General features: G+C 34.6%; 1 protein-coding gene across 6 annotated transcripts in view; it reads left to right on the plus strand.

Annotated features, from left to right (window-relative positions):
- GALNT3 (polypeptide N-acetylgalactosaminyltransferase 3) overlaps positions 1 to 25,296 on the plus strand; it is a 97,732-nt gene extending 72,436 nt beyond the window's left edge. For all 6 annotated transcript variants that reach the window (XM_019458245.2, XM_053908075.1, XM_019458224.2 and 3 more), the window contains 10 exons: positions 752 to 1,375; positions 5,698 to 5,870; positions 10,185 to 10,334; positions 11,980 to 12,214; positions 12,699 to 12,816; positions 14,327 to 14,527; positions 16,740 to 16,871; positions 17,084 to 17,185; positions 22,703 to 22,855; positions 23,958 to 25,296. In XM_019458245.2, the coding sequence (XP_019313790.1) occupies positions 861 to 1,375; positions 5,698 to 5,870; positions 10,185 to 10,334; positions 11,980 to 12,214; positions 12,699 to 12,816; positions 14,327 to 14,527; positions 16,740 to 16,871; positions 17,084 to 17,185; positions 22,703 to 22,855; positions 23,958 to 24,080 (1,902 nt within the window). In that variant the 5' untranslated portion in view covers positions 752 to 860 and the 3' untranslated portion in view covers positions 24,081 to 25,296. The remainder of the gene's footprint in view (positions 1 to 751; positions 1,376 to 5,697; positions 5,871 to 10,184; positions 10,335 to 11,979; positions 12,215 to 12,698; positions 12,817 to 14,326; positions 14,528 to 16,739; positions 16,872 to 17,083; positions 17,186 to 22,702; positions 22,856 to 23,957) is intronic.
- The last annotated feature ends 428 nt before the right edge of the window (positions 25,297 to 25,724 follow it).

Raw genomic sequence — 25,724 nt, forward strand, 5'->3', positions numbered from 1 at the left:
ATTCTTAGGGTAGACACTGTTGCCTCTTTAGAGTCACTTCAAGTAAAAAGCTTAGTGCCATCTTCTTTTTGTTATTAGATTTTATTATTTGTGTGAACTATAGAAAATAGCTGTGGTATAACACCTTAGACACTCTTAATTTTCTACTCTTCAGTAGAAAGAAGAGTGGTTCTATCAGGATTCACAAGTATTATCAGGTGAATAAATTTGAGAGTGTGCCAGTTTACTTGTTAAAACTACTTATAATCTTAACTGGTTTAGTTGGAATAGAGGTGCATAAGTTGAGGACAAACTCCATAAAATAAAAGCCACTATTTTAGATGTATGCCTAACAGTACCTATCAGTATACCTACACTTTCTTACGGATTTCCCCCTTTCTTTATAATCAATGCAATGAAGTCCTTTGGCCCCTTGGTCATTGAGTTAAGGTACCTTTTTTTTTTTTAAAAGAAACTCTAAATATGTTTATAAAAATAATTGTATGCATATCATATAATAAATATTAGCCACGGTTTACAAGGTATTTTTTATTGGAGAGAAATCTCTAATATATCCTCAATAGATTATAGCTAATTATAGCAAATGTGTTCTTCCAAAAGTGTAAATTTCTTGAGGGCAAGATATCTTTGTATTTTTCTTAGCCATAAGAGTACAGTTGTTTGTAGCTTATGTTGTTGGTTGAATGAATCAATTGAACCATGCCTATAGGAATGATTAGCTACTAATGCCATTTATCATTTCCATTTATAGGTATTACCATTTAATGAAACCTTCTTGCCAGCAGATCTATGATAAAAAATATAAGTAACAGAGGAAACTATAACTGTTATTTGTCAAGTGGGAAGCTTTTAATGTCAGAATGGCTCACCTAAAACGACTAGTAAAATTACATCTTAAAAGACATTATCATAAAAAGTTCTGGAAACTTGGGGCAGTAATTTTTTTCTTTATAATATTTTTGATTTTAATGCAAAGAGAAGTAAGTGTTCAATATTCCAAAGAGGAATCACGGATGGAAAGAAACATAAAAAACAAAAACAAGATGTTTGATTTAATGATAGAAGCTGTAAACAATATTAAAGATGCAATGCCAAAAATGCAAATAGGAGCACCGGTCAGGCAAAACATTGATGCTGGTGAGAGACCCTGTTTGCAAGGATATTATACAGCAGCAGAATTGAAACCTGTTCTTGACCGCCCACCTCAGGATTCTAATGCACCTGGTGCTTCTGGTAAAGCATTCAAGACAACCAATTTAAGTATTGAAGAGCAGAAGGAAAAAGAACGTGGAGAAGCAAAACACTGTTTTAATGCTTTTGCAAGTGACAGGATTTCTCTACATCGAGATCTTGGACCAGACACTCGACCTCCTGAGTATGTTAAACAATATTCATTGTTTACTGTTTAACATTAGAGTTTGCAGGGGAGGGGCATTAGCTAAGGAATTTGCTTGTTCTTTTTAACGTTTATTTATTTTTGAGACAGAGAGAGGCAGAGCATGAACGGGGGAGGGGCTGAGAGAGAGGGAGACACAGAATCGGAAGCAGGTTCCAGGCTCTGAGCCGTCAGCCCAGAGCCCGACACGGGGCTCGAACTCACGGACCGCGAGATCGTGACCTGAGTTGAAGTCGGACGCTTAACCGACTGAGCCACCCAGGCGCCCCAGGAATTTGCTTGTTCTGTAGTAACTCTTTGAGGCAAAATATCAGCAATTGCTGTTTAATTTAATTATGTTTGCTTATTATTATTGAGGCTTTCCATATCTATGCTTGGTGAGGCATTGCAGATGTAGAAGGTTGTTACCTTACAAATTAGGAGACTAAATTTTAGATCTGATTTCTGTAGAACCACAAGGAAATTCTTAATTCTTAGATGCTTTAGTTTTCTAATTTATTAAGAAGGGCATATTGGGCAATTTTATGGGAGATGTGGGAGGCAGAGGAGCTGTTTCTGTTCCTCTGTGTGTTGCTGTAGAATAAAAATGTTTAAAAAGTGCCGAGATTTTGGAGCTGTTAGATAAGAATTTTCTATGAACTAAGTCACAGACTTTGTGGCTACTTTCAGTACTGTAATTGTATTTCAGAATGCCTTGTAACCTTTTGTAATCTTTCTTTTAAAGAACAATATTGTTAAATTGCTAATTCAATTATGATTTTTTTTTCTCTAGAGTTTTGTTGAATAAGTTATCATATGTATAGAATTGTCTCTCTTTAGCTTCTAAGAGGCCAACATTGCCTTTTATGTCCCTTTGTTTACATGGTATCTCAAGTACACAGTATTTTTATTCTGGTTTCCCTCCAGTTCCAACTATGCTCTGTCCATTGTTATCTTTGAGGTGGTGTTCAAGTGTTCTATTTGAATTCAAATAACTAAAATAAATTCCAGCAGTTTTCAAACCATTTGTTGATTTGTTGAAAGTATGAGATAAACCGTAAGCAAGCAATGCCTACATATTTTGCTTCCTGGTTATAATAGAATTACATTTGGAAATGCATCTGAAGAAAAGAACTTTGATAGACTTAAGTCGATGGCTTCACTCCTATTTTTCTAGATGTATGATCATGAATACTTGCTCTAACTAAGAGTCCCTTAATATTGAAGTTGGGTAGATTAGATTTCTGTCTCTCTATTGTAATCTGTGTGATTCAAGATTAAGGTGCTAAACATTTTTAAGTGAATGTGTGAAGAAACAAATGAATGTCTATAAAATATTCTACCTTTATAACAAGGCACAGAATAGTTCTTTTCTTATGTTAATAGTTAAAATGCAGTATTGCATTTGACTGATTTGGGGAGAGGTCTTGACTGAAAAGCAATCCACATCACAAATCAAGAAGCATAATTTTTATTCTTTGACATGACAGTCAATGTCAGCTCAAGACAAGTTTTTTTTTCCCCCAATAGAGCATTGAGGAACTACAATAATATTCAATAATGAAATCATTGTAAGTGAAAAACAACGAGGTACTTAAAGTAAAGAACCTTTTTTGGATAAGAATTGGATACCTAGAACTGTGAAGAATTGGTGAAGATTTAACACTTTCTTACTTTAAATTTAACTTATATCAGCAAGGAACACATTTTCTGAAGAATTGCTGGTCATTTCCATGCTCATTGAAAATATAGATCCAGTGTCTCTCAAAGTCAGATGGTCATGTGATTGATAATTTAAGTACATATCTATATGCAAAAATTTTACAAATGGTTTGAGTATAAGCAGTCAGTTTGGCAAGTTATTTAATTTCACTACTTTAAGTGACATGTAAAACAATATCTAAAGCCTAAGTTTAATTTTTTTTTATTGTTTCAGAATAAATGAGGTTTATGAAATCATACTGTGAAATTGTATCACTTGCATTAATGCTATAACATGACACCTTTACTTGATGTTAACAGTTATCAGTTAAGCAAAGAAATCCTAGCTTGAACTAAGGAAAGCTTTGTAAGAATAAAGTGATCACATTTCATTAATGTGAATTTTTGTGAATTTTTGAATTTAAAATTTCGAAACCTTTTTGTAATTATTATTAGTCACATGACAAGTAAATGTATGCAAGGTTTTTTGGTTTTTTGTTTTTTTTTTAATCCCAACACCCCATACAAATGCTTCTAAGACAATAAATCATAAGGTTTTTGGTGTTTTTTTTTTTTTTTTAAGAAAAACAGCATGGAGTTTTTAAATAATTTTTACTTTTAATTTATGTTGGTTTGCAAACCTTTATGTCTTAAAAATACAAGCTTATATTTAGTCATACATTTCTGTGTAATTGTAAGTCAAGACTAATTGTGAATAGGTAGTTTGTGTTTGGACCTTACTTCTAATTGGCAGTTTATCCAAAATTCACTTTAAAATATATCATTTGCTTTCATCTGTCAGTGAGGATGAATGTCATTATTTGCTTCTGACTATGCATGTATATTTGAAATCATGAAGGCACAAAGAGAGCAAAATCACTTTCGCTCATAACCTTTGCTTCCTTTTCTTACTCAACAGTGTTGACACACTCTATTAATACTTTATCCTCAACTTAATTCCTTGTTTATCCCTACTAATATTCCACCCTAAAGACAGCCTCTCAGAATAGTATCTGAAACATTCAAACTGAGGTATGGCTATAAAAGTGAATAATGAGAACATACAGGGTATCTTTCTTTGGGTGGCTTTCCCAGGCCTCTAGGGTCATACTGGGGGCTCTGTTTCCCTCACAGAGCATTTGAAGTGTGTTAGTTTCTTATCTCCATAAGTGAATGATTTACTTCCTATCTTTGGGTTTGAACAGCACTGTTTGATTGTTCACACGCTGTATTTATAGTGCCTTTTGAGTGGGAGGATTTTATATTCTGCTGTCTAAAATTGTATAACCATTTATGATTTTTAAGTGAACTTAAAGATTATTTATTTTTACCATAGACCACACATATTTTATGTCTCAGGGTTATTCTGATTTTACAGTGTTTTGAAACCCTCTACTCTGTTATATATTTGGATCCTCACCTCAACTCAGTAGGTGAGAGACTGTGGTCAGCTTCAGTCTCAAAGGCTGGGTACTGTACAGATCCACTCATACCCAACAGCTTCTTATGAAGATTATTTTCATTGAGGAAGATATTATTATAAAAATAAATTCAAGATCAATTTGTAACTAATGTGTTTAGCTAATGGTTAGTACCATTAATCAGCCAAAAACGACTTAGGGTCTATCTCCTTGTGCCTATCAATGTTTCATATGGCAAAAAGATCACATGACTTTTAACAGGGATTTAGGATTTTATGTAAAATTTTTAAGTTTAGTATTTTAAAATGCTAGGTCTTATTTAATTAAACTCTAGATCAGGTTACTGGAGCAAAATCTTTAACACAACATTGTTGGTATATGGTAGCAACTTAGTAAGTCTTGCTGAATTGTGAGCATCATAAAAAAAATAGATTTTATAGTAAGCCATTTTTTTCTCTTTTGGTTCAAGTAGAGATTAAGTAAATTGATTTAAAAACTTGAAAAATATTACATACTTAGGAAAGTAAGAATCTCTACGAAGATGAATATTCATTTAATAAAGTTGCACTGTTTAAAGTTTATTTATTTTTGAGAGCTACAGTGTGTGCGTGCACACATGCACAGAGAGTGGCAGAGAGAGTGGGAGAGAGAGAATCCCAAGCTGGTTCCATGCTGTCAGCATGGAGCCTAATGCGGAGCTTGATCCCACAAACCACAAGATCATGAGCTGAAAGCAAGAGTTGGACACTTAACTGACTGAGCCACCCAGGTGCCCCTGAAGTTGCACTGTTAAAAAAAATTGGAGGTAATAAGAAAAATGGATGATTTCTACAAGGGGGGGGAGAAAAATTGGTTTTTATTTGAGCGATTACAAGTGTTTGCCATTGTTATAGGTTATCTCGTTTGTAGGTTATATTTTCTATTTAAAATGCTATTTGTATTTGAAATTATATTGTTGAGAAAACTTACAATAGCACGTTTTAATCCTTGACCTGGAATCTGTATCAGTGGACATGATCTCTGTGTAAAAAATTTTGTTTTGATTTGCATTTGCATAGCATTAAGATCAACTTACATAGAAAAAAATTGTCTGCTATTGTTTCTATGGTGATAATGGTTAAATAATAATTTTAGTAATGGCATAGCTCTGAAATAAAGTAATAAAATTCATAATTGTTCTACTTCTTTGACTTCTTCTAGATGTATTGAACAAAAATTTAAGCGCTGTCCTCCCCTGCCTACCACCAGTGTCATAATAGTTTTTCATAATGAAGCCTGGTCCACGCTGCTTAGAACTGTCCACAGTGTGCTTTATTCTTCCCCTGCCATACTGCTGAAGGAAATCATTTTGGTGGATGATGCTAGTGTAGATGGTAAGAAAGCACATGCAAATTAGGTTGTTTTCCAAGTAAATCCATGTGATGTTGTCCAAAGTCTATTTGATTGTATTGTACTCTCTGTATGCAACGCCCCCCACCCCCTCCGCTTGAATATAATACCTTGGATGATGGGTATGATGGATGAGAGTAGAATTCAAAGGTATCTATATTTAAATATTTTAAAGTTCAGAAATGTTTGAAGTACCATGACTTCTAACTTTGTGTTCCTCAATGTGAGACTTTTATTGTAAGGCATAGTGGTTAAGAACACAAACTTGAGCCTTGAGTCAGGCTGCCTTGGTTTGAATCCCAGTTCTGGTCCTATCCTGCTGTGTAACTTGGACAAATTACTTAACCTTTTTATGCCTCAGTTTCTTTATCTGTAAAATGGGGAAAATGCCATATTTCATTGAATTTATTGCACATCATTAGTTTATTTTTTAAATTTTTATCTTTTCATCATTAGTTTACATACTGCTAGAATAAAAAACCCTCACAACCAATTACACTAAGATGCCATTGATTATAATAAGTATCTAATGGTGCAGCTTAGAATTGAGGAAATACATAAATGATACATAACTCCTAGGATTGTTTTGAAGATTAGATGAGTTAATATAAATAATACATTAATTAATAATATAAATGAGTAGTTAAAAATCATTAAAGAGTCACTACATCCTGTTTTATTTTGGCTGCTAAGTATTTCAATATTGTTTACAAAGTTAGCTGAATTCTTTAATGAATTTCTACTTAAAATTACAAATCAACGGTCAGTTACTAAATTGTACATTTTAAATTGGAATTGCAAGGCTAATCAGACAAATGCCCTAATTTGCTAAGTTTTCAAACATTATGAGTATTTTAAAAACCAAACAGATATAGATTATTTCAATGATCACAAAATTTATTCCTGAATTAGTTGAGTTCGGAGCCTGATTCTTTAAGGTCAAATTCTCACTCCAATACTAACTAGCTGTTTCCTCATCTGTAAAATGGGGATAGTGATACTCTTTCATCTATCCGAAAGCAACATCTGTTTTAAGATAAACCATTACTTTATGTGCCATGAAAAAAGAAAAAAATACTGCTTATTAAGTGACATGTCATCAATAACAAGATGTATCCAGACTTAAGAAATGATAATAAGTGAATAAAGCATAAAATTACTAACCTGGCTTATTTAATATTCTACATACAATCCTAAACATTTCTTTAACTTCAAAATAAAATATCATGAGTGAATTGAGATTGTTTTCATGTTAAGTATCATCTAGGTGGAATAAGTTTGCTTATCTCCAGAGATGTTTGACATGGATGTGAAATGTATTCACTAAATGGGGAAGTTTTATAATTCAAGTTCCCTGCATATGGCTACACAGTACTGGATCAGAGATTTGAATCTCCACTCCTCTTACCCAGGTTATAACACCACTTAATTGTAACCAACTGATTTATTTACTGCTTGAAATGTTATGATTTTTTTTTTTTTTTTTAATTCTTGGTCTGTAGTCCATAGAGGTGTGTTTTTCCCCCCATGTTTATGTATTTGTTTTGAGAGAGAGAGAGAGAGAGAGAACACAAGCAAGAGGGGGGCAGACAGAAAACGAGAGAGAAAGAGAATCCCATGCAGGCTCTGCACTGGCAGCACAGAGCCCGATGCAGAGCTCAATCTCATGAACCATGAGATCATGAACTGAGCTGAGATCAAGAGTGGGACGCTTAACTGAGTGAATCACCCAGGCGCCCCTGCATCCATAGTTTTAAGTGACATTTGATTAAGTTCTGCATGTCTCTCATATGTTGTATTGTAAAAAGAAAAGAAAAAAAAATCGCTCTTTGGTTTTTCGAGCTTTCTTCTCAGATGGTTTTTGTTTGATTTTTCAAGCAGTGAGAAATTAGGGTCACAGTAAGGCTACTTGTAATAAGCCTTCAGTTGAAGGTAACTTCTATTATTGCTCAAACAAAATTAATAGAATTAAAGGAAATCAGAAAGAAAAGTGATATCCAATCATAATCTTCCTATTTAATTTTAATTTTGCTTTTTCTCTCTTGATCGCTGTCTAAATAAACATAGAATGTTTACCTAGTTACATCCATGTCAGAAATCCAATTTTGAAATCTGACATTTTCATATAGTATTATTAGCCCATTTCTTTTACCTTCAAAACTTTATTTTTAATGACCATGATGGACTAGATGCATTTTACTTATTTTACCATTCACTTTCACTCACCCCACCCTGTTAGTATATATCACACTGTAATGAATATCCTTTCTTTTGAATTGTATCTTTGGGTAAGTTAGACTGCTTGGTCAAAGGGTCTGAATATTTTAATTCTTTATAGCATTGGCAATGAATTTGCAACAGTTTTCTTGGTGAGGAATCTTTTTGCATCCTAATGTAATTAATTTGTCTTATTGAATCAAAGATTTAATGAGTACCCGCTATAGAAAATGTGTTCCTAGTTGTTGTAAAGGAGCTTGTGATGTAGAAACTATAGTCCCTGGTTTCAATTGGTTTAGGAAAGAGCAGCATAATATGTGGATAATCAAGTGACAAAGAGATAGTTAAGTCCTAGTGACAGCAAAACAAGACAGTCAACGTTTTCAGAGCATGGGCCATATGGTAAGCCTTGTCTTAAATGCACAGCAATCTTTCATTTTTATACTCTCAGCAATCCCTTGTAAGGGTAAATGCTATTATCCCCATCTTATAGATAAACTGAGGTCCAAGTAAAATAAAATAACTTACCAAAAGTCACTCAGCTAAAAGTAATGGTGCTATAAATAAATAAACCCAGGAGGTCTGATTTCACAGCTTTGTGCTCTTAACCTTGCAAAAATACAGGTATGGATGGGGCTTGAATTTAAGGGGCAGATAAAAATTTATAGGAAGTTTGGAAGTTGTGGGTCAATAAAAAATTCTTTAACGACTCAAACAGTGGGACAGTTTATTGAAGGAATCTATAGTGACTCCATTAAAAAAGATTCAATCCCCATTAAAGCCTTTGAAATGTTTTTATACAAGTTTCTATTTTATAAATCTATGATTAAGGCAGAAATATCCATGATTTATATTTTAAGAGAAGTTACAATCCTGCTTGTCTTTCAGAGAATTAATTCTGAGGTTCTTAGAAGGTATGAAAAAGTTAGCCTATTATTTTGAGGCAACAATGCTTAGATTTATTGTCCACAGAAGTTGTTCCTGAACTCTCACTTCCTTTATGAATGTTTAAACTTTGAATAAGCAACTCTTTTATCTGTACCACTGGAGAACTGAAAAAAAATATATATAATCATAGATAAAGTCATCTATGTTTGCTTCTGGAATCAGGCAGAAGCAAACATCTACCCTAGGACATTTACTGATGTTCTCAGCATTCCCAGATCTTTTTGAGGCTGTGCTATGGGCCCAAGAAGGCCACCTGAAGAAACACATTGTATACTCAACAAAGAACCAAGAATTTATTGGTGAAAAAAGCAGACTTAAGAAGTTGTTTCAAAATACGAACAACACTTGACTGACATGATTAATGTGTTTTCTTTTACCTACTGTTTTAATTCTTGCTTATCATGTCTCATCCAAATTGGAATGTTGAATATCTTAAATTTTATACCCATTAATAAGATTTAGCCTGTTTTTAGCTCCATTCCTAACCTACATGCTCCTTTCTTCTTTCATATTTTTACTGGAAAAAAATCTGTGTCAGCAGACTCCAAAGCTTTCAAAAATTTTATGCTTACTCTTTGTAAAAATATTCCTAAACTGCTGTAGCCTTGGGCTTTCCTATTTGCCATTTTCCTCATCATTTTTGTTTTAAATTATTGTGATCACTGCCTAAGTATCAGAGAATCCTTTTGATACTTGGCATTTTTCTTTAAATTTCCAGACTTAAATTCCAATTTTAAAATGTGTCAAATATCTTTTTGGCCAAATTCAGTTTCCTTCACTCCCTTAGCTAGTTTTCTCAGACCCCTAAATGAGCCTTCTTAACTCCTGGGTCTACTCCATTTGAAGTCTCTCCCCTCCCCACAAAATATATTTATTGATATTGCATGTACAGGATAAGTCAGTGTTACCACAGTATGTGTTATAGTTGTTCAGAAGTTAAGATTTGCATATATAGCTATTGTTTTTCTTTGAAGAGTTAAAGATACAATTTCGTCTTAATGGAAGGATGTGTGCAACTGTTAAGATGACGAATGTGGAGATATTGCCCTGTGGTTTCTTCATTTGCTTTCATGTGTTCATATATGAAAATAAACTTAGGAAGAGTTAATCCTGATATTTTTTTTTTCTTACAGAGTACTTACATGATAAACTAGAGGAATATATAAAACAATTTTCTATAGTAAAAATAGTTAGACAAAGAGAGAGAAAAGGTCTGATCACTGCCAGGTTGCTAGGAGCAACAGTTGCAACAGCTGAAACCCTCACATTTTTAGATGCTCACTGTAAGTATATATGTATAGACGTAGTTGTAACATTTTCCCCACTGCTTCCCTCTAACTTAAAAAGTGAAGAAGGCTTTTCTTTAAATAACTAATTGTATTTTCTTTAACATCATTTTCAGCTGATGCTTATAGCAATGACAGCCTAAGCAGGTTATAGCTCTGGGTAGGAGCCTCCTTTCACTTACATGGAGTTAGGCTCCTTAACTTCAGTATCTTCCCTTCAGCGACCAGCTTTCCCAGCGAGTTATCCTTGCTTGGGATTTTTTTCAGATACTCATTGTGTCCACCCCCCCCCCCAATGTTTTTCCTTATTATTATTGATTCTTATAGTTTAAAATGAATGAAAGTTTTAAGTGTAAGCAATTTTATCTTTAAACTTTGTCCTGGTACTGATACTTTCAATTTCTATATTTCCACTCTTTTTTCAAAGATTTGCACACTCCTCTTGTGCTAAGTTAGAGGTGTCCCCTTCCAGCTTTTTCTGGTATCTTTTCTACGAATAGTATCAATTTTTGTTTTTGTTGCTACTGTCTTTTTTTTTTTTTTTTTTTGCCCTTTATTTTTAGTGGTTTTGTTCTCTAGTGTCAATGATTTTAAAGTATTTAGAAAGTATTTTTAGAGTAAATTTTAATGGGCATGTTAGGGATCACCAAAATGTCCCTTAGTCCTTCAGCTTTAGATTTAGTGGATTATACTTTGTATGACTGTTTTGTTTTGAATTGAACTGACTAGCCCTTAGATTATGTTTGACCCAGCAAATGGTTTTGGTCCTATGCTAATTTTTCTAGGAGGACTTTTGGATTTGTTTGAGTCTCTTTAGAGTTTTCATATCCAGTACTCCCTTAATACCTGGCCCTCAAATGAAGAGAGGTCTATAGGTAATCCAAGGGAAGTGTTTTGAAAAGGAAATGGTTCATTCTCCAATATTTCCTCTCCTGGTCCAAAATTCCAATTATGTCACACTGGGCATTCTTCCTCTGAGGCAAATGTATCTGATGATCCTCCTTGATGCCAAGTGGTCCTCCTAATAACTGCCAAACTCTGCCTGATGGGGAGACCTGGGTAGGACTGAGTCTCCTGAACTCTGTGTATTAAGTGAGCCTGGCCCCCAGCCAGGACCCAGACTTTGTATGGCATTCCTTTGCCCCCACTTTCCATTAGGGCTGGTCCTTCTCCAACTGCTGACATCAGAATATTCTGACTCGTTGGCTTATTTTCTCCTAAGACTCAGAGAAATGAAGATTTTGTTACTATACCTTACTGAGGGAGACAAGTTTATATAAATCAGAACACTTTTGGGGCTAGGTGGCATGGATCAGCAAAAACTTACCTTTGATCCAAGGCACATTTTAGAGGAAAACACATCATCTGAAATTTAAATACACCAGTATCATTTTATTTCCTCTCTAACGTTAAAAAAAAAAATCATCCTCTGTAGATAAACTTTCCTAACTATGCTGAATTGTGCCTTACCTTTTTCATCCAACCCTCATCTTATCGCCAGAAACCTTTAAGAAATCTCCCCTATGTAAATGTTCAAAACACGAATGGCTGTTATTCTTGTTTCTCTAAATCATCTTCAAACCACAAAAGAGAAAACCCTCAGTGTTTTCTTTGGGTTAATTAGAATTGTGTTCCCTTCCAGGTGAGTGTTTCTATGGTTGGTTAGAACCTTTGTTGGCCAGGATAGCTGAGAATTACACTGCCGTTGTGAGTCCGGATATTGCATCCATAGATCTGAACACATTTGAATTCAACAAACCCTCTCCTTATGGAAGCAATCACAACCGTGGAAACTTTGACTGGAGCCTTTCCTTTGGCTGGGAATCGCTTCCTGATCACGAGAGGCAAAGAAGGAAAGATGAAACCTACCCAATTAAGTAAGACGATTGCTCCCAAAGTCTTATATGCAGTTCAGTTATTTGAATATGTATTCACACTTTGCTTTTTACAGTTTTTGCCTCCAAGGTAATTCACACTAATGAAATAAAGAAACACACACACATCCTATGTTGGGAATAGAGAAGCCATTTATGTATATACTTACACATGATGTTACCGAATAGGAAGTAGAATCAGTGAGGCCTTTTGTCTTCTCATAATCATTAGTAAAGAATCCTTAGAGTTGGTTAGAAGACACTTAATAATTTTGTTTCTCTGGGAAAATATATTTAAAGTACTTCCCTCCCCGCTTCCCCATAAAATTTGACTCTGAAGGTAGCATTTTTAGTTTCTATTAACCAATATAAAACTTCCTGAAATTGTGATCTAATTTGTTTGTGATTTGATTTAGTCACTCTTTAAATAACTTGTTTTTCCGTATTTTATTTTTATAACAAAATTTGACAATGGATTATTTTTCAGAACACCCACTTTTGCAGGAGGCCTTTTTTCCATATCAAAAGAATATTTTGAATATATTGGAACTTATGATGAAGAAATGGAAATCTGGGGAGGTGAAAATATAGAAATGTCTTTCAGAGTAAGTTTATAAATATAACACATATTAGACAATAAAATACACATTTTGTTCTAATTGGCTGATATGATTATCCTAGATGTGTGCAGGCTTTACTTTTTGTGCTTTCTAAAATTCAATTGCTAGAAATTTTAGAATACGGGTATTTCTTTTTAAAACGTTAATATATTTACTCGTTGCTGCCAGTGTAACAAGAGGAATCAGTTAAACTCCTGTGTCCAGCCAATAGCACCAATTAATGCACTTGTAGCTACTGAATTCCAGCCAAGATAAATATAATTCAATCTAGTGCTTCAGGAAATGAGTTGATTATCAAGGGAGTCAGAATGGAAAAACATTTATGTATAATTTTAAAAAGACCTTAACTCTTTGGATTAAATGACCTTTTTTTCCCCCTATACATATTAAAAGTCAATATGAGAAACAAAACAAAAACTTTGGATGGTCTCCACATACACTTATTTCATTTCATGATTCATTTTCTGCAATGACTCTATCATTCATCTTTCATCCTTTAGACTGGAAGGTACTGGGAAAAGAACTGAACTAGTAGTTAGAAGATTTAAGTTTTAGCTCTGGCTCCATTACATAATGGCAATGATGATCTTAGCCAAATTTGAACTGCTCAAGGGAGGGGTCTTATTATATCCATTTAAGTATTCCCAACCCCTAGCGTGTGTTAGATCTCAGGCACAATTTGTTGAATTAAAAATACCACTGAGTTTTCTCATTTGTTTAAAAACAAAAGAGAGAGAGAGAGAGAGAATATGATCTCTTGCCCTAATGCTAGCACAGATTATTAAGCATGTCTTCATTTTCGATTTTTTGCTTAGTGACTGTTTATGGCAGAACTGATTGCTAAGATTTTTAAATGAGCAAGTATTGATTTAATAATTTTTCATTTTATCTAGAGATAATGCAAATAAGTTTTTTTGTCCCTCTATCTCTAAATAGGTATGAGTCTTTAATAATGACCAACTACTTCACAAGCTTAAAAGATTGTACTTTGGTATTATCTGGAATTGTTTTCTAAATTAGAAAATTGAATATGCAAGGAGTAAATAGAGTCTGGGTCCACTTACTCCAAGACTGCTAGTTCATGCCAGAGAAGAGAGAATCTGGTTCAAGTGAAGTGGCCATATAACTTGTATAAGAAGATAGAATTCAAATACAGAAGAGTCTTTGGTCTTTTGTATATATTAGAGAGCTCGCATAATTGTTTGCAAAAAACAAAATGTGGGGCTTTATTTTTATGAGAGATCTGAAATCACTATTTTGTTGAAATATTTCCTGAAAGTATACTTATGTTGTCTTTAGTATTTGTACCATTTCATAAAGTTGTTTTTTTATATTTAAGAATTTAAGTTGAACTGGCAGAGGACAGAGACTATTTGTGAAGTTATTATAAATCTTTTCTATTTTGTTTTTATTAGTATCTTAAAGGTGAATTTAAAAGCAACACTTTTATATTTTAAAAATACTGTGAATTTAAACAAATATCATTAATTATCAGGTATGGCAATGTGGTGGGCAGTTGGAGATTATGCCTTGCTCTGTTGTTGGACATGTCTTTCGCAGCAAAAGCCCTCATACCTTTCCAAAAGGCACTCAGGTGATTGCTCGCAACCAAGTTCGCCTTGCAGAAGTCTGGATGGATGAATACAAGGAAATATTTTATAGGAGAAACACAGATGCAGCAAAAATTGTTAAACAAGTAAGTTAGAGCTAAATCATTAAATTACAATAAAAATCCACATCAAGTTCACATATTCTTTTACTTATTTGTGTCAGTTCAAGTGCAAAACATTTTTAAAAGTTAATTTTGAAATTGAGTTTTTTAACTCAGAGTATATAACTTATTGGAGCACCTGGTGGCTCAGTCAGTTGAGTGTCTGACTCTTGATTTTGGCTCAGGTCATCTCTCTCCCTCTGCCCCTTTCCCTCGTGTGCACATGCACGTGCTCTTTCTCTCAAATACATATATATATATAATATATATGTATAATATATAATATATATATATAATATACATATATATTATATATAAAAATATATATAATATTTATATATATTATATCTACTTATGTGTGTGTGTGTGTGTGTGTATACACACACACATAACTGATTGATGCCGATGTTTTCTTTTTTTTTTCTTGAGGAAAAATCAAGTAATATGCCTTTTTAAAAATTTAGGCATTCCACTTGATGTTACTCTTTAAGTATGGAAGATATTTAGTTTTTGTAACTGCTTTGGTGTAGTATTTTACCCAAAGAATATGGTTAAGTGGAACCACTTTTAACTGGTTTTAGGTGATGTGATTAACACCTAAATAAAGGTGCTAAGTGGCTCTTTGAACTGGAGATGGAGACAATGTCAGAGTGTGGTAGGAGAATAAACCAGAAGTATCAAGGCTTTTTTATTTCAAGTTCTGGTTCCACAGCTCACTGGAGGGGTTACCTTTGCAAAGCCCTTCTGAGTCTATAAAATGGGATGACACTTCATAAGGTGGTTGAGAGTTGGCCCAACATGAGGTGTGTGCTCAGCCAAGCTTCTCTCTGCTTCCCTGTTTTCAGAGATGAAACACTTGCCTGTCTCCCAGAGTAGCTATGAAATAAAGAAGTAAGTGCTCACAAATGTATGGCACTATTGTTACTGACCCGTCATAGTAAAAGCTGTGCAGAATTGTAATGCTTAAGACATTAGAACCGAGCTCCAACAAGTTCAATATTGGGTGTGGTTCACAAGCTCAACATTTTAAGAACATGCTTCAGTGAATGACATCCAACCCCCTTTTTAAGAAACAGTGCTGATTTGCAGAGGGTATATATTGAGATTAAAGGGCATCAACATTTTGACTGTCATAAAGAAGGTCTGGTTACCTCTTTCCAGCTTTTCTGTGGTCTCCAGTAACTTCCTGTAACATGCCAGTGGCATGCAAAATCAGAGCACTACTGGGTTAGATGGCTATCTTTTTATTTAAGGCCACCAGGACAAATTGGGCAGATTGTGTACTTGGCTAAGCAGGCAAGTGGGCGCTAAGTGCTTATCTCCCACAATAGGGCAGGGGAGCCAGTAAACCCCTATTTTTACCACAAGGCAAACAGATCTTGTGATAAAATGAATAAGCTAGTCAGAAATCCTTTAGAGTTTATATTTTTTGCTAAAATCCCTGGTCAAGACATTACAGTTGGCAGAGAAAATATTTTCTTAACTGAAATGATAAGCTTGAGTATTTAAACTTTCTATATAATAGGTACCAAATATAATTTTCCTTTAAAATTTTGCCTATAGACCAAATACCTTTTCAGTTTAATAGTGTTCTTTAAAATTCTTTTCCTAGTCCTTTCACGATAAAGGAAAATAAAATGCAGTTATTAAAAACTTGCCTTTTTCTACTAATACATTATTATGTTTAAGATTTTGTTAGGAGTAAGTAACTCATTTAAAACTAGAAAAAAAATATACTCCCAAGTGTGTTGTCTTTTGTAGTCTTGACTAGAGAAGAGATATAAATTACATTGTATTGGCAACTGTTTCTTTATACCTGATTCCTCACACCTCACTTTACAGATCATTTTTGGGTATAAAATTAGGATCCATTTTGGATGCCCCCACTACCATTTCTTGGCCCACAGCATTTCTCTAGAGACCTTTTGCCCATGGGGGACGTCTGGTACCACAAAGAAAGAATAAAATAGTATTACGTCAGCACCACAGTGGTAACGTGACTCTCTTTGAAGGCAGAGACAAGCAGGCAGGCATACTTGTTGCCTGAATAAATGGTGGATACTTTAAATTGTATCTTGCATTTTGGCCCAGAATTTTTTTCTTTAAGATCCAAATGTAAACACAAATAGTAGCATTTAAACTACTTTATCAGTGCTGTTTTGATTAAGCATTCTTTTTACTTCTTCTCTTTCTCCAGAAATCATTTGGTGATCTTTCAAAAAGATTTGAAATAAAGCACCGCCTTCAATGTAAAAATTTTACGTGGTATCTGAACACTATTTATCCAGAAGCATATGTGCCAGACCTTAATCCTGTTATATCTGGATATGTGAGTGTTTTCATCCTCCTTTTTACTTGGTTTATGCCTTGCCACAAACATTTATGTGGTTCAGTGAAAATTGCTGAAATACTTCCCGGTTTATTGCTTTTGAGATTTTACATTACTATTTATTAATACTACTTCCTGGAATTAACTGAAAAAAATATATAAACCACATAGATTAAAAAAAAAATTCTTATAACTTGAAAATTTCCCTTTAGATTAAAAGCATTGGTCAGCCTTTGTGTCTGGATGTTGGAGAAAATAATCAAGGAGGCAAACCATTAATTTTGTATACATGCCATGGACTCGGGGGAAACCAGGTGAGCACTGCACTAAAAATCCTCCCTTTTTGTTGGCTCTTACAAATAAGTTGTCAGAAGTCCCTAATCAGCTTTATATTTTGGTATAAATTGGTATTTAAAATGCTTTTAGGTTAATAATGTTTGGCAATTAATATTAAAGTTGTTGCATACTTTGTTTTGACTTTCATTCTGACTCGGAAAACAATTTGAAGTTGCCTACCCATTCAGTAGAAAGGCAAATGAGAAAATAATAGAGTCATGCCATCTGAAATTAAAAAAAAAACCAGGATCTTGTATGTGGGTCTTTTATGTTTTGGGACTATTGGCAAGGTGCTTTTGCAAAATTATACACAAAGGCTATATTTAACTGCATTTGATAGCAAATTATATTAAATGTGATACCAGAAGAGCAGTATTATAAGTTATTTTTGTGGATCATGATATTATTTCAATACGTTCTTTACAAAAAGGCATGTTATGGGGCACCTGGGTGGCTCAGTCGGTTAAGTGTCCGACTTCGGCTCAGGTCATGATCTCACAGTTCGTGAGTTCGAACCCCACATCGGGCTCTGTGCTGACAGCTTAGAGCCTGGAGCCTGCTTCAAATTCTATGTCTCCCTCTCTCTCTGCTTCTCCCCTGCTCATGCTCTGTCTCTCTCTCCTTCAAAAATAAATTAAAAAAAAAAACATTAAAAAAAAAATTTTTTTTTAATAAAAAAAGGCATGTTCTTGATTATCCTTGACTGATGATTTATCTGCTTGTTACCACGCTTTGACTGTTTTAGCAATTAAGACAAATGTCAAGTGTCACTGTTTGGCCTACTATGGGTAGAGAACTTATTAACATACAATTTTAGCATTTAGCTTCTTTGCCTTGCCTTTTACAAGTTAACTCCTGGAAGGATTGAACTCTTCTCATTTGTTAATTCAACAAATTCACTGAGTGACCCCTCCATGCCAGGTATTCTGCTGGGTTCAAGAAATTTAGATTCTGTCTCCCTCAAGAAATCTATATTTCAAAACCAATGGTTACCGTCAGCATGATAAGGTCTGGGATAAAGCATTCAGAGTGCTTCCAGAGTATGGGGGAGGGCATCTGAATGAATTAGACTGGGTGCCCATACATTTTCCTTGGAAAGATGACATTTGAAAACGTTTTTCGAAAGGTACATAGCAGTTATAAGATGGCTGGTGGGAGTGAGAACAGGATGGGAAGAATGTGAAGGGGGGTTCTAAGGAGGAGAGCTGGTATGTCTTTCTTCTGTGAATTGCAGGTATTTTGGTGTAGAGTTCAAGATGTGTGTGGAGGATTTTTGTACTATTAAATACTCACAATGTCCTATTTTAAGCGGATGGAACTTTGGTGATGTCAGCTTTAAGAAAGTATCAGTTTATCTCCTGGTCCATCCTCTTCCATGTTTCTTCCTAGTCATTAACCTCAGCTTACTCTAGTTCTAATCCCTTCTCATCAAACCAACTAATCTACTGAGGGTAGAGAACACAGAAGCCCAGAAGCCATAGCTAGTGATTGAGATATAATTATAGAATGTGATGGAGATTCACATACACACATACACACAGGTATAGACACATGCATATATACCTATACACACATATATCTACATATGTGCATATATATATATATATATATATATATATATTATACACACACACACACACGTTTTAAAATAACATTGCCTTCTATATATTAGAAGAAAAATAAATAATTGTATTTTTTTTGGAAATAATACTGAACCATGCTAGTTAAAATTAAGTTTTTGGACAATAAGAAGTATTTAGTCATTTGTAAAAACCTTATCACTAAATGTAAATACTTACAAATTTTCCTAAGCTTCCTCTACCATTACATTTATTTTATCATGAGTTGAAAATATCTTATACATTGTTTATCTGTTTTTCTCTTGTCCTTGCCATAAAGATGTTTTTATAGTCTTTTCTCTGAAATAACTTGTAAATTATAAATACAGTATAGATGTCTTTTAAAAATTTAGATGGAAGGCATGGTGCCTGGGTGGCTCAGTTGGTTAAGCATAAGACTCTTGACCATGATCTCACAGTTTCCCAAGTTGAGCCTCACATTGGGCTCTGCACTGGCAGCACAGAGCCTATTTGGGTTTCTCTCTGTCCCTCTCTCTGCCTCTCCCCCACTCATACTGTCTCTGTCTCTCAGAATAAATAATCTTAACAAAATAAAAATAAATTAAAAAATAATAAAACTCAGGGGATGGAGAAGTAGTTCACATGTTCTTTCAATAAATATTTGTTTAGAGCCTGTAATGTAACTAGCACTGTTGTATTGAAAAATCCTACCTTGTGGAGCTTGTGTTCTTGAAGGAGAAGAAATAAACATATGTAATTTTGGGCATAAAGAAAAATGAAGTGAGGTAGATGGGTGATTTGAATGTGAGGAGCAGGGTGGAGGGGGGATTTGTTTTCAGAGGTTCAGGAAGACCTCTTTGAAAAGGTGATGTTGGAGCAGAGGCCTAAAGGAATTGGAGAGGAACCGTGTTCCAGGAAGGGGGCATCCTGGCAGAAGGGGTGCAAGGCTAGAAGCCAGTGGCAGGTAAATGGAGCGGTCAGCAAGTCAGTGTGGCTGCAGCAGAGTGGTCCAGGAAGACAGGGTAGGAAATGAGGTCAGAGACATCGATAAAGGGCCTGGTCATTGAAGGTTTTGCAGACCTCCCCTAGGAACTTGGATTTAGTTCTGAATATGACAGAGGCCATCTGAGAGTTTTGAGGAGAATAATATTTCCTGGTTTCATTTTTTTAAATGTTTATTTGTGTGTGTGTGAGAGAGAGAAAAAAAAAAACATGCAAGTGGGGGAGGGGCAGAGAGGGGGACAGAGGATCTAACCTGGCTCTGTGCTGACAGCAGTGAGCCCCATGAGCTCACAAACTGTGAGATCATGACCTGAGCCAAAGTTGGATGCTCAACCGGCTGAGCCACCCAGGTGTGGGTCCTGGTTTAAATATTAAGAAGATGACTCTGGTTTCTAGCACTGTACCACAGTGGTCGATTTTATTTTGGTTTCTTTCCTTTAAATTTTAAGTCAAGCATTGCATTTAAACTACATTGCAAATTTTAGTTCCTTTAGTGCTAAGTGTTTTTGATCTGTCATCCAACTTAATCATTTCTTCATGCTCCCTTCTACTATTTTGACCAGATAATGACAATTTTATAACATTAAAACTCCATTATAACAGTATTTGTGTATGCCAAGTAAAAATAAGTAGTTTGAGGGGCGCTTGGGTGGCTCAGTCGGTTGAGCGTCCAACTTTGGCTCAGGTCATGATCTTACAGCTCGTGGGTTCAAGCCCCACGTTGGGCTCTGTGCTGACAGCTCAGAGCCTGGAGCCTGCTAAGGATTCTGTGTCTCCCTCTCTCTCTGCCCCTGTTCCACTTATGCTCTGTCTCTCTCTCTCTCTCAAAAATAAATAAACATTCAAAAAAAATAAGTAATTTGATAACGTGACTATATTGATCAAATATACTGGTGCAATAATGCTGTGTAAGTCATTATGGCTTTATAACATGTAATGCTTTGCTGCTGCTACTTTCCACTCCAGGGCATTTGTCCTGGTTCCAAGTTATGTCTCTCCACTATCCCCAGCTAGCTAATTATACATTCTTTTGGTTGCTTAAGTATCTTCAACTCTTTCCTATTCTTTATAACTACCTTTTAATGATTAAAAAATATATAACATGGGTAAACTAAGATACTGGACCAACTTTTCACACCATCTTTGAAATTCTAAGATTTATCTTTCTTGAGGAATGTTAGCCAAAAAGTACTATTTTCATGATCTATACTCCTTTCAGTGTCTCCATCTGAAGACCTATCAGTTATAAAAATGATGGATATATTTATGGAAGGAGCTAAATTAAGCATGAGGCCAAGATCAGGGGAACTCAAGGTTAATTCAGCTAATGTTTGTGAAGTGCCTAGTCTAATACACATAAAGGGTTTAAAACAGCCCCTGCTTAGCACATAATAAAGGCTCAATAAATATTAGTGCTAAGACTAATCACTTCATTATTAAAAATCCATTATGTTCACTTATTTTATCTTTGGAATGTCAACATTGTGAAGTATTTGATTTGTAATGGATGTTATTATTAGATACACTGCCTGACTTTGGTCTGTGAAGCCAGCTAGCTACACACACAATTCCGATAGAGTGCAATAAAAGTTATTTCTGATATGCCACGGGAACCCTGAAACAGGTGTAATTTTGTTCAGTAGGACAAGTTCAGGGAAACTAAAGAAGCAAAGTAACATTTGAATTGGCTTTTTGAGGCTAAAAAGGAATTAGCTAGGCAGAGAAGGATCCAGAAGGATATTTCAGGCACAGCACAGTAAAGCAGTCTTAGAGTTATGGATGCATATGCTCTGCGTTGGTAGAATTGTGCGGAAAGAATATAGCATACAGTTCAGGCATTGGTTGATATAAGATTGAAAATGGAAGAATTCACGTACCCGTTAAGAAGTGTAGACTTCTCTTAGCAACATTAGTGACTCACTCAAGTAAGGGAGGTAGGAGATTGAATCAGTGTTATGAAAGACTGGCAGCAGGGTGAATTGGATTATGGGGGCAGAGACTGCAGGTCTCTGGAGGTATTACAGTAAAGATTCTGAGTGCCTGAATAAGAGAAGTGATGTACCAAGGAAAGTGGGATGGTGACGTCTGAGAAGGAAATTTGGTAGAGCTAAGAAGCTATATAACTGGACATATGGGGAGAGAGAAACATCAATCCTAGTAATAACAGCTAAAATGAATTAAAAGCTTACCATGTACCAGTTATTGTTCTGAGTGTTTTACACTTATTATCCCTTTTATCCTCATAACACTGTAGGGTAGGAACTATTAAATTACCCATTTTAGGGGTGCCTGGGTGGCTCAGTCAGCTAGGTGTCTGACTCTTGATTTGGGTTCAGGTGATGATCTCAGAATCGTGAGATTGAGCCCTGTGTCAGGCTCCATGCTGAGTGTGAAGCCTGCTTGGGATTCTCTCTCTCTCTGTCTCTCTGTCTCTCTCTCTCTCTCAAAACAAAAAAAGAAAAAATATAAATAAATTACCCATTTTACAGGCAAGGAAACTGAGACATGGAGAATTGTTCCTAATGTAAATGAAAATGCCATTAATTGAGAGGAATAAGAGAAAAGGAACACTTTGCAGAGAGGAAGAGGCAATTAATATGCTTGCTAGAAGTTCCCAGATCCTTTTCCATGCTGTACCTGTCCTAGCTAGCCTCCATCCCACCTGATAACCTCCTATTTCTGACATGAGAGGAAGACAATACATTCTTAAGTAACTGCCTATTGCTGATACGCTGGAAAAGCATTTAGCATCTTCTGTCATAAAAGCTCAGCTTATGTTTCTAATGCCTACTTTTATTGCATTATTTTGTTCAGTACACATGACTTCATTATTCAGTGATTATTATTATTACTATTGGACCATTATTTTGCAACTGAGGATACAAGTCAGTAATAGCATTCTTCTTTTCACAGTATTTTGAATACTCGGCTCAACGTGAAATTCGCCATAACATCCAGAAGGAATTATGTCTTCATGCTGCTCAAGGTCTTGTTCAGCTGAGGGCATGTGCCTACAAAGGTCACAAGACAGTGGCCAGTGGAGAACAGATATGGGAGATCCAAAAGGTAACTGAGTGAAATTAATTCACCTCTCCATATAATTATTTTGATTAGCTCTAATTGCTTATCTGAGAAAATGAATGAAACATAGCATATTAATGTTATCCATCAGAATTTCTCTTTGTTAACTTTGTTATTGTGTATATCTACCAATGTGATAAAGAGAATATATCTAGGAATTAAATACTCTTAGAAGCAAAATAATAGTAAAGTTGCTTAGTGAAGGCATGATTTATACAGATCAACACTTTTGTGAATTATTAATAATAGTTGCCCATATCTGTCTTTTTAAGAGTTTCTTATAAGGCTTCTGACAACAGCCACATTTTTTTTATCCTGACAGAAAGGAAAAAAAATCATTATATTTTCCTCACCTACAGTAATTAATTCTTTTCACCTGTTTTAGAACTTTTTTATGAATTTAGAATTGAAAGAATATATAAAATATATTTTCTGTTTTTCTGTTTGTTTTTTTTAATTTTTATTTCTGAGAGGCAGAGAGACAGAGCACAAGTGGGGGAGTGGCAGAGAGAGAGGGAGACACAGAATCGGAAGCAGGCTCCAGGCTCTAGGCTCTGAGCTGTCAGCACAGACCCGATGCAGGGCTCGAACTCACAAACTGTGAGATCATGATCTGAGCCGAAGTCGGATGCTCAACCGACTGAGCCACCCAGGTGCCACTCTGTTTTTGTTTTAAGGCTTAGCTAGAACATAGCAGTTCTTACCTAAAAATTGTTTTGTGCCCTACCAGAACACTATAAGAGACTGGTGTTTATAACATAATATTTTAAAAGAGTTTGTCACTTACGGATATCCCAATGGAATGTTTCTTGTTTGAAAACTTGATTCAGCCCTCACTCTGTCTACATCTCTTTATTTATGTAATACCTTCTGTGAATTGAACAGTAGTGGCATAAATGCCAAAATGCCAAAAACCAACAAGATTTTATGACATAGTTGATCTGAGGAAGATTAAAAGTTAAGAACAATGTACATTTGGTATGTGGGTCTCCCTTTAGCTTCCATGAGATCGTAATGTAGTTTCCATATCTATCAGTTAGCTATGAGTCTTGAAATTTAATGCCTATTGTGTTTCCTTTTATTGTAGGATCAACTTCTATATAATCCATTCTTAAAAATGTGCCTTTCAGCAAATGGAGAGCATCCAAGCTTAGTGTCATGCAATCCGTCAGATCCACTGCAAAAATGGATTTTTAGCCAAAATGATTAAGTGTTCCTTAAAATTAAGGAGTTGAAAAAGAAGATATTCTTTCTCATAAAACTGTGACTAAGCATACACTGTAGTTGTTGAAAATTATGCAAAAGCAGCTAATTATAACTTATTCCAAGTGCATTTTTCTTATTTATATCTTAAAATGTCTATGTAGCACTGCTACAGAAATCTTTTAAGTTTCCATTTCAAAGCACAATAGCTAAGAATACCAAAGACTATTTTGAAATGTTCAGATTTAGAGAAAGAGATGTTTACAGTATGATGAAAATAATTTTCCAAGTAAAGTGATATTTGTGTATTTTGTGCACTTAAAGATATGCATAGCTACATTCACACACTCACAATTTAAAATATTTCTTCTAGTTTTTTGGGGGGAGGGAGAAAGATTTGATACTGTATTTTTTTAACTACATAAAAATGGATCAATGAAGGTCAAGCATTGGCCTTTGTGTACAAACCAGGAAATTTTTATAGATCTAAAATTTATTATATAAAAATGCAGGTAAACTTTTTTGCCTTTTGTTTACTTATCTGTCAAATGTTTCCTTCAACATGAAATTAAGTGAATAAGGAGAATATTTTTGATGCTGCAGTATCTTGGCAAATTTTAAAACATTTTTTAGTCTGAAGACCTCTTGACTTGAAGCACTTAAATATTGCTTAAAAGACATTTCTTAAATAACTATACTGTGTTTTCCCAGAGCAATTAAAAAAAAACTATGTTACTATCTGTTGAAAAAGTGTCTTTTTCCTTTCTGCTAGTCTTTTTTTCTTACCAAAAGCCACTAACCTTGAATGTTTGTGAAATTGAATTCCAAATGTAGAATACCTGACTCATTTAAAAGCTAAATTTTATTTGGTGCTGATTCAATTATAGATGACCTTTGTAAAGATTTTTCTTCATCAAAAAAACCTCTGTCTATATGGAAAACACAATAAAATGAATCCTTATCACTGTTGTAATTATTTGATTTAAATTTCTTTCCTCTTTTGGATAAAATATATAATTCATATTGGATGGGGGAAGGCATGAATTTTGTATATTTAATTTCTAAGTACCTATCGTAGAGCCATCAGATATTTTTAAGGAATACTCAAATATTTCATGGTAATCGTATAAAAAATGGGGAATGGAGAAGATTCTATGTTAGATATTTCGAACATTTTGTACTAATTTCTGATAACTTTCCTTGAGCATCTGATAGAGTAATTTTTTTTTAAAAAAATGTGATGCCTGCTTAGGAGATTTAACACTTTTTTTTCCCTTTCAGTCATTTTATATAGAGATCTCCTATGTTCTTATTTAAGAAGTAAAGTATGATTGGCTGCGTATTTTAAGCCTTACTGAGCCTCAATTGTACAAAAGAAAATGTTTTAAAATTATTGGTCCCATCACCTCATTGTAACTTTGAACTTACATTAAAAGACCTGCATTCTTTAATGTATTACAATGGCAACTTATATTTCAATTCAACTATTTATCATGTATCTAACTTTGTACCCAAAGTTAAGGTAGGCAGAATGAATCTTATGTTGCCTTTGAGCTTAGATCTTGTGGAGCAGAAAGACAAATAATTTTGAAATAGCATAGTGACATTGTTACTTATATTTCATGATGTGACAGCTTGCCATTCATATCTG

This window comes from Panthera pardus, unplaced genomic scaffold (assembly GCF_024362965.1).
Source record: "Panthera pardus isolate Hobbes unplaced genomic scaffold, ASM2436296v1 HiC_scaffold_10, whole genome shotgun sequence".
Lineage (NCBI taxonomy): Eukaryota > Metazoa > Chordata > Mammalia > Carnivora > Felidae > Panthera > Panthera pardus.